The sequence below is a fragment of the Elephantulus edwardii genome, unplaced genomic scaffold, assembly GCF_000299155.1.
Source record: "Elephantulus edwardii isolate Elephantulus edwardi_28Jun2011 unplaced genomic scaffold, EleEdw1.0 scaffold00030, whole genome shotgun sequence".
Classification (NCBI taxonomy): domain Eukaryota; kingdom Metazoa; phylum Chordata; class Mammalia; order Macroscelidea; family Macroscelididae; genus Elephantulus; species Elephantulus edwardii.
Window position 1 is genome coordinate 17,627,634 of NW_006399780.1, and position 9,829 is coordinate 17,637,462.

Genomic DNA, 9,829 nt, shown 5'->3' on the forward strand with positions numbered 1-9,829 from the left:
ATTGAGCCTCAGTCCATACTGAAGGCTGCAGTCCTTGACCCTCTGCAGTAAGTGCATGAGGTCCTCCTCAGTTTCAGTGAGCAGGGTTGTGTCATCTGCATAACGCAGATTGTTGATAGATCTTCCACCAATCCTAATGCCACGCTTCTCCTCATAGAGCCCAGCCTAGCCACTATTAATGTGAAGACTGTTTCGATTCATTAGAATGAAACTAAAAACTCATGAGCTACATTTCAAGTGTTCGAGCACCTAATGACTGCTGTATTACATAGCCCAGATCTGCAACATTCTCATCTCAAAGTTCCAGTCCATAGTACCGACCTAACAAGTTTGCCCCACTTTCCCTAGCACGCGGCACATAGTGAGGGTCAGAAGGGGTATGTAATACAATACAGACATTCATCATAAAGATGAGAACTGCATGTTCTTGGCTATCAGAAAATCGTGGGGCTTGAATTCTTAGCTACCTTACAAGAGACTCTGCCCTTGAAGAGAGGACAATTGATACTATCTTCTTACAATGATTGCCTAGCTTTCTCTCATAGACCAGCTGGTGGATTCAAGCAGCTTACCTTCTGTTGGCAGTGCAACTCCTTGCCCATTAGGCCACCAGAGCTCTCTCTTTCTTATCAAAAGTCACTCTAAAATCTAACGTGGAACATTCTCAGCCCTCACCTGCACTCCTCGCCCTCCAGCAGCTCCCTGTAGGTGGCGATCTCCACGTCCAGGGTCAGTTTGATATTCAAGAGCTCCTGGTAGTCTCTCAGCAGCCGGGCCATGTCATCCTTGGCCTGCTGCAGGGCAGCCTGCAGGCTTTGAAGCTTGGCATTGGCGTCCTTGAGGGCCATCTCCCCACGCTGCTCGGCTTCTGCGATGGCTGCCTGAAGATTGGCATTCTGGGAAGGGAGAGGCAGGAGACCAATTAGAGTAATGACCAGAAAGCAAGGCCCTACTCTTTCCTGAGAGGGTAGCTCATCTTCATCCATTATTCCTCCTTCCACTTCCTTAGAAATCCAGGGTCTCTAGGGACTCTGCTCTCCCACATATGACACTAAGAATGGAAAAAGAAAGAGGTGCACAGCTGTAGCTACTTCCCATGACCCAGAAGACCCCCAAGGACTTTCCATAAGGCCTGGACTCACCTGCTTCTTGACGTTCTCAATCTCTGCCCGCAGCCTCTGGATCATCCTGTTGAGCTCCATGATCTCGCTCTTGATGTTCCTGAGGTCATCACCATGCCTGCCAGCTGTGCTCTGCAGCTCCCCAAGCTGACAAAGGAGAAATATATCAACATGGCTTTGCAAAATGTTGCCACATTCTCTAAGAAGGCCAACAGGACTTAAAACCCGATCCTGTAGAGTGTGGTGACAGCGTGGGCTCCTACCTTGGTCTGATACAAGGCCTCTACCTCAGCCTTGCTCCTCTGGGCAATCTCCTCATACTGAGCCTTCACCTCGGCAATGATGCTGTCCAGGTCCAGGCAGCGGTTGTTGTCCATGGACAGCACCACAGACGTGTCACTGACGTGACTCTGCATCTGGGACAGCTCCTGCAGGAAACAGGGATGGTCACACTCACCATGCTCCTGACTCCACAGATGCTGGGAGGAACCAAAAATCCTTTACTAGAAGAGATACTCTAAGAAGGCAGCCACAAATGAGGCAAATTAACCTTACATGTCAGGCCAGGACAGGAGCCCAAAGGAAGGCATACAACAAGGCCTAGGAATCAAAGGAAAAGTGAAAAATAAAGAAGGCTAATTGACAGAAGGTAAATAAAGAGGGCCTGGAGGATTGTAGTTCAAGAATCTGCAGGCTGAGGACCTAGGTTAGCAATTCCTGGGTGAAACAGACTGGAGGTCTGAGGCCTGTTGCTGGCTATGTGAGTGTCCTGCTGTCTGGCTGTGTCCCTAAAGTTATGCTTGGAAGGCACAGAGAGATGGGGGCTGGAATGGGCAAGGCAAGGACTCACCATGTCATAGATGGTCCTCAGGAAGTTGATCTCATCCATAAGGCTATCCACACGGGCCTGCAGGTCCACCTTATTCATGTAAGTTGCATCCACATCCTGCAGGGAGGGCAAGCCCAAAGCAGTGACTGTCTGCTCCCCTCCCACCCATGATATCCCAAAGCCTTCACTTTCCTTTTTTGCCCTTTTCCCACTATGCCTAATTCACCTCCTCCAAGTGTGATTCTCACTGCCCCTTCCTTTCTGAAAGTCAAAGTGGATTTCTTCCTTGCCTTAGGCAAATACAAACCATATAAGTCAGGGTCAAAGTGATCATCCATTTTTAAGGAATAAATGTCCCATTTACCTACTGTCACTTTGATCATATTGTACTAAAAACTCAACCTTCCTAAATAGAAGAATATTCTTCTTACTACTTCATATTTAGACTAGTTCATTTAATTAAACTACAAGTATTTGCAGATTGTTATTATCAATAACATACAGAGGGAAGAGAAAGAAAAGATGCAATGTTTAGGGATTCTCTATGTTTCTTTTGAGGGTGGTGGTAAAATCCAAGTCTGGCAACAGTTGAACAACATGATGGACTTATTTCAAGTAACTGAATTTTACACATGAAGATTGGTGACTTTGCATATGGTCTATTAACATTTTCTATCATTAAAAAACTGATTAAAAGATAACATCCAGGGTACATTTGTAGACTAAAAAATCTTGATTTATATTAAACATAAAATGTTCACTATTCACATTACTAACTATCTCAGTCTCACTAATATTTAAGATGTATCCCGGACTATCAATGTACTCAGAGAATTTTCCTTCACCAAGCATCCCATTTCCAAAAATGTAAGGAAATGTGCCCCCCACCCCAGAGGGGACTCCCTAGAAAAAGGAGCCTGGATCTGCCCATCCCAGCTCACCTACCTTCTTGAGCCCCACAAACTCATTCTCTGCTGTTGTGCGTTTGTTGATCTCATCTTCATACCTGGAAGAGAGAGGGGATACATTTCAACAGAGACATTTCGAGTGAGTTGGGGGCGGGGGGCAAGAGTGTAGGATCTCAAGCTCTTGTGTAGAATTGTCTCATCTAGAGACAGACCTAATATCCTGGTTAGATAACCTGCCCATTGCCTAGGATTCTGCATTTGTTTTAATGCTTAGATGTCATTTTTTTGAAATTACTAATATTTAAACAAGGATTTTTTGCAATGCTATTTTGCACTAGACCCTGCAGACTACATAGCCAGTCCTGCCAGATACCTTTCAGAATTCAAGAAATTGTTTCACCCTCTTCTGAGTGACCAGCAGAAGTATGGGCAAATAGGTGAGGGTAGAGGAAGATGTCAAGGAGACTGGCTACTTGCCTGGGCTCTTTGTTCATCTTCACAGAACACAAAGGGCACATATGAGACCCAGAGAGATAATATTTCTGTTTCCTCTCTTTATCTTTTCCTTAATTACAATTGCTTCTATAGCTATTTGAAGTGAGAATGAGCTTGTGTCTTCTGAGGGCATTAAGACTGTAAAATTCTTGCCTTTGGGTGACTGAAATCTACCACTAAAAATATTAATTGTATGAAGACTAAAGGACTGAGATGATTCTAGAAGAGAAGTTCTGAAGAGTGAGTCTAAGTTGCCGTTGAATTGCCAGTGCTCAGCCCAGAGCCCTCCAGAGTGGTTGACACCAGGGTTTGAGCAACTTGGAATGAGGCCTGGGAAGGATGGCTGAGAAGAGATCCTCAGAGCAAGTATGCCCATCCCCATGGGTCCCGACCACTGGGGATGTCTGGAACCTCCTTCTCACCTTGAGACATAGTTTATCCCTCATAAAAAGATATGTGAACTAAAGCTCTAAATGCACAGTGGCCAGCTGCCTGAAGCTTCATAAATAGATCGCTGCACTGGACACATTGAAACCTTTGCAGCCCTGAACCATCTTCCTAGAATCTCTACTAACTATTGATTATTAAGATCTCTGCAGCCACACACACAAATACAGATTCTGAAGGTGACTGCTGTATACTGTAAAGTGTGGAGGCTTCCCACTCTAAAGACCATTAAACTCTAAAAGAATTATTTTGCCAATCTGGGCTAGTAGAGTAAAGGACCTATCTGGAATCCAGCACTGGAACATGCGTAATAACCTCCTAAGAGTCCCAGGCCCTACCCCCTTCTTCTCAGCATGCTTCATTCAAATCCATACATAAGTATTGATTGAAAGTGCAGTCAGGAACAGTTGAAATTGTCACACCACACCTCCCTGATGATACCCCATTAAAGGCAAACCCCTCAGTTGAGGGTCTCACTTCTTTTTGTAGTCTTCTACCAGGTCCTGCACATTCTTCAGCTCTCCATCCATGTTCCCTCTCTCCCCCAGGAGCATATCCAGTTTCTTGCGCAGGTAGATGATGTAGGACTCAAACAAGGGCTCCAGGTGGTTGGGGCCTGAGACAGAGCCTGTGCCCTGCTGCTGCAGCAGGTTCCACTTGGTCTCCAGGACCTTGTTCTGTTGCTCCAAGAACCGCACCTGCATCACAATTGGCAAGAAAAGGAATCAGCCCCTGGAGTTGGGCAGCCGGGCCCCTCTTCCCAAAGGGAGGTTAGCCCAGTCCTTTGGTCCACACTAGCCTTGTGCTTTATGGAATTTAGGAAGATCAGGAATTTAGAATTTACTAAGTACTCACTCACTGTAAGATATTTGCACGTGTTCTATTTCATCTAATCCCCACAAACACCTGGGAAGGAGGCATACTGATCTCTATTTGTAGGGAGGGAAACTGAGCCTCAAAGAATTTAATCAATCTCCCCAGTTTTATTGTGGTTCTTCAGACAACTGAAGAAAAAAAACTACTCTTAACACAAGTAAAGTTATTTGGGGGTCTTTGTGTCAGATTTTTCCCCCTCATGTAAAGGAAGTAAAATCAGTCAAATGGATTTAACTTTTCCTTGTGACGATCCCCTTCCAATTACTTGACATATAGCCGACTAAAGTTCAATTTCCAAATCTAGACTCATTCTCCCAACAGACCCAGCACACCCTTCTCCACCTCAACATGGGGAGCTTGGACAGCTGAAGCACAGCATTCTTCAGAAGGTAAGTCAGTTGTCAATGCTCAGCATTTAGAGGTGTTTCCGATAGCCTGCATATTCAGTGTGTTTATGGCTAGCTTGGGTTTCCAAGAAATTATTTTTCAGTAGTAATTATAAGTTAACGTTAATAAATTCATAACTAAGTCTTCATTCTACAAAAGAGTAAAGAATGTCTTTAGAGGTTTACCTCATTTGTCTTATACTGTCTATCCTTAGAAGGAAATCAGGAAGAACCCTTCCCTGTTTCACAGATAGCAAAACTAGAACTCAAAGATGAAGACTGGACTGTTTATAATCATCAAAGGAGAACCACATCAACAGTCAGTTACCCTGTCTCCAAACAGATATATGTCACTGGTGTCTTCCTACCCCGACACCTTGTGTAACCCAAACTTTCCATGACACCTCTGAGCTTTGCCCTCACCTTGTCAATGAAGGAGGCAAACTTGTTGTTGAGAGTCTTGATCTGCTCCCGCTCCTGGCTCTTTACTTGACCAATCTGAGGGTCGATTTCCACGTTGAGGGGCTGCAGGAGGCTCTGGTTGACAGTCACTTCTTGGATTCCTCCAGGGAAGCCACCAGGGCCAAAGCCACCAGGACCGCCAAAGCCACCAAGGCCACCAAAGCCACCAAGGCCTCCAAAACCACCAGCTCCTCCAAAACCACCAGCTCCTCCAAAGCCACCTCCTACTCCTCTGCCACCCCCAAAGCCACCTCCGTAGCCACCACCAAAACCACCTCCATAGCCACCCCCAAAGCCACCTCCAAACCCTCCTCCACACACGCTACGTCCTCCACCAAAGCCACCAGCCCGGGAGCCGCCACCTGCTACACTGATGGAGATGCTCTTGTTGCCACCCAGGTTGTAGAGGCTGCGGCTGCCAAAGCCACCAGCTCCACCGCGGAACCCACAGGCCCCTCCGCTGGCTCCCCCCGAGCGGGCCACGCAGCTCATTCTGCTGCTACCGGAGACCACAGCAGAGCGGCCAGAGAAGCCCTGGCTCCTGCCACTGAAGGATTTCTTGCAGACTTGTCTGTTCATGGTGAGGTAGCTTGTAGGTGCTAAAGGTAACTTAGCAAGAGCTGGGAGGGATGAAGGGAGAGGATGAGGACATCAGAGAAGACTGGCCTTTATAAACCAAGGAGCTGGCTTGGCAAAAGGTGAGGCAAGCAATTAGCTGAGAGTCATCTTGGGCTTGGTTTGCCTCCCAGGTAATAAGTTACTTCTATGTTCCAAACACACCTCAAAAATAATCCTCGGGACCAAAATGGCTTTGCTTTCTTAGCTTAATCATCTAAACTTGCCTCAGCTGACAAAAGACAGAAGCTCTCCTCTTTCCCTTCATGTGACATCCTCAAGGGTCTTAAGGCACCCAAGCAGTACCTGGTACAGCCGATTAATTGGATTTAGACACCATGGGTTAAGAACCACCAAGCCCCATGATATGGAGATGAGGGCCAAGCACCTTCTTCCAGGCTGGGTCCTTCCTTTCTGTGTCAATCTGCCCACAGTCTCTTGGCCAGTGCACAAGCCTCTTTTTCCTCTGTGGGCACTGTTTTCTAGTGGCATATCACCTATGCTCAGAACCTCAGGGAAATACCCACAGAATGGCCCAAAGGCAGGGAAGAAGCATATGCACTGAAATAGTAGGGTCCACGCTGCCCTCCCCTAAGCTCTTCCTGAAGGTGTCTAAGCAGGTCTAGAGTTTGGGGTAGGAAATTTTGCTGTTGGAAAAAATGCAAAGTAGAGATTAAGTATCTGGTCATAAGAAATGAGAAAGTCAATATATGGAGACATCAAGTGTGATAGTAAAAGAGAATGAGGGAATATAGGAAGGTGAGCGATCAGAACAAGGCCTTAAACCAACCATCCTGGACTGGCAACAGGTGGGTTCTGGATCTATAAGCAAGAGGTAAAAGAAAGCAAGAACCCAACCCTTGGCTGCCAGAGTCAGCTCTAAGACTCCATTCAGCTTAAAATGGGAGTATGGGCTGGCTCCCAATTCTTGTCTTTCCTCTTTCTTGTGTTTCCTCTTCTATTATTACCTCATCTGAGTTAAATACCCTTCTACGTTTTCCCAGTACACTTCACATTTTCCCCCACCATTTTGTTGTTATTGTGTACCATTGAGTCAGAATTGACCCATAGCGGACCCTCCAGTGGGTTTTCAGAGGCAGTAAATCACTAGGGAGTACGGTGCTCATTTTTCTCCCATAAAACAGCTGGTGGATTTGAACCACTTATCTTAAGACATTTACCTGTTTGTCAGTACACTCTATAGGCTCTGAGTTCTATAAACGAAGGGCTTGAGTTCTGCTCATGCTGCATATCAAGCTTCTAGCACAAGGAAAGGACAATATAAATGTATGTTGACTGAATGCTGCCATCAAGTCAAGTACAACTCAGAACAACCTTTTGAACAGCAGATCTGAGCCCTGTTCTATCTTGCGCCATCTTCATCATCCCTGATACACTTGAGCCCCTTGTTGCTGACTATTCTCTAAGAATATAAATATCTTAACATCAGTTCCCCATCCCACCCTCAGTCCTCCACAATTAAAAGCTCCAAGAGAAAGTCCTAAGTATTTGCCATTTTAATAAGTCCACTCTCTCCCAATAATCCTTATGATTCTGGAAGTTAGCAAACTCTGGTCCAAACCATAGGTGTTCCATCTGGGCTGAGATAGAAAAGAAAGATCCGTGGTTGCAAAACAGGTCAACAAATGAGTTGCTGCTCTTGTTTCTCTAACTTCTACCTGATCTATGCCAAACTCACCTCTATACCTAGTCACACCACATGTGATAAAAGTGAATTCTCAGACTTTTCCCCACATATGAGCCTTCACGAATTATAACATGAGCAGGAGGGCACCTCAATATTGTGAGTCTCCTCAAAACAGTGAGGTTCCTCAAAATAGTGAGTCTATCTCCAGAATTCCCATCAAAACACTTTATTTCTCTGGAATGGATAAACCAGTGAGGGGCAGAGGACAAGTCTGGAAGAACCTCATATTAAATGATTTCAAGTTCTCTGTAGCTAATTCTGAATTCTCTGCTCTGCCGATTGACCAGAGCCTGTGCACTTGGTTAAAATCTCAACTCACTTAATATTTGACCTTGAATAAACTACCCAACTTTTATGAGTTTCTGTTTCCTCATGTGTAAAATGGGGCAACAATCGCAGGTATTATGTGGACTTGTGAGCATTAACAAAGTTAAATAACTATAAAATGCTTAAAACAGTTCTTGGTGGCTATTAAGCCCAGTATACTTAGATATGTTTAGATATGATAGTGTTCTATTTGGACACATGGGGAACACGATTCCCTGGATGTTCTCAGGATTAATTTACTCCCTTGGGAAACTCACCAAGGGATGCTAGGAAGAGGAAGAAAATGTAAATGACAGGAAGGAGACACTTGGAGTTAATAAAGTTGATGCACATTGACCTCTGCAATGGGTTCAGTGATATTGGATCATGATTTAGACTAAGTCTGTATTCTTTTCTGTTAAATCCTTTCCAGTCTCTTTGGTTTGTGGTCAGTTTCACAGGATATAATGCAAGAGAAAGTCTTTTGAAAATGAAAAGTATCACACAATAATGAACAAGCTGTGGTCTAACAGAAAACCTGTAATCATGAGATTCAGAAGACTAGAGTTCAAATCCCACATCTACCTTTCATTGTGTATGATCTTGGACAATGAATTTGATTTCTTTAAACCTTTCTTTCATATTTGAAAGAATTCTGCCCTAAAGTCTTTATAGAACTATTTTGGTTTCTATACAGTTTGCAGTAATAAATTTGGATGTTTTTCATTAACATTATCCATCCACAGACAATCCATAGAGGTGAGCCTGTACTAGGTTATTCTGAGACATTCACTCCACCCTGGTCCCTCTTGGCAAGGTCTTCATTCATACTCTTTGCAATCCCTTTAAAGACAGAAGATCAAATGCCTTCCGTTGGAAGAAAGTTGATTCAGGCTCATCTGAAGCCCTAGATGAGAGCCCAAAGCAAATAAGGAAAGACATCAGTGTCTCCGATTCCCTTCCCCTCCCTTGGCTCCTGCACTGAAGCAGCTCATCCTGCCACCCTGGTATAAACAGGAGCAGAGTGATGGAGAGATGTGATGGGAAGATCACAAAAGCACAAGTTTGGGTTGGGTTTCCCTAAATCACGTCTCCTGAGCCTGCCAAAGCAGCAACTTATTTAGCAGGTCAGGGTTGTTTTTTCAACACTTGACTGAAGCTCTTGGAAATATCCAGAGTTGCCTTGCTGGCAATATTTCTTTTCTTCGCTGTAGAAACTTTTAGAGCAGAGGCGTCTAAATGGGCTGTCTGCCGCCAGCAATCTGATCCCTCCCCTGTCAGAACCTTTCTTGGGAAACTGGCCAAGTGACTGAGCATCCTGGATCCTCATTTCTCCACCTATAAAATAAGGGAAGTTGTCACCAAGAAGAGTTATTTCTTCCAACCAAATTGTTCTCTGATTTTTTAGTATTAGGTGAGATTACCGAAGAGTTGCCTAGAACAGAATTGTTGAGTAGAGGGGATGAATCAGTAGGCAGTAATCATCTCGAGGCCAAAATGAACAGGCATCCTTCTTCCTCAGTAGCTGCTGAGGAGGAGAGGGTGACCCATGCTGTCGATGTGGATTAGCAGATCCAATTTTCAGGATAACCCTTTATTCTCAAAACAAGAAAAATCTACAGTCATCCTGGGTGTGTGGTCCCTGGACTAAGAATTAGCACTCCCTTTTCTTTAAC

General features: G+C 44.8%; 1 protein-coding gene across 1 annotated transcript in view; it reads right to left on the reverse strand.

Moving 5' to 3' along the window:
• The window catches only part of KRT76 (keratin 76), a 9,004-nt gene extending 2,901 nt beyond the window's left edge, over positions 1-6,103 (reverse strand). The window contains exons 1-7 of the mRNA XM_006883869.1: positions 5,486-6,103; positions 4,278-4,498; positions 2,896-2,956; positions 1,972-2,067; positions 1,385-1,531; positions 1,143-1,268; positions 676-896 (exon numbers count right to left, since the gene is read on the reverse strand). Of these exons, the coding sequence (XP_006883931.1) occupies positions 676-896; positions 1,143-1,268; positions 1,385-1,531; positions 1,972-2,067; positions 2,896-2,956; positions 4,278-4,498; positions 5,486-6,103 (1,490 nt within the window). The remainder of the gene's footprint in view (positions 1-675; positions 897-1,142; positions 1,269-1,384; positions 1,532-1,971; positions 2,068-2,895; positions 2,957-4,277; positions 4,499-5,485) is intronic.
• Positions 6,104-9,829: the final 3,726 nt, after the last annotated feature.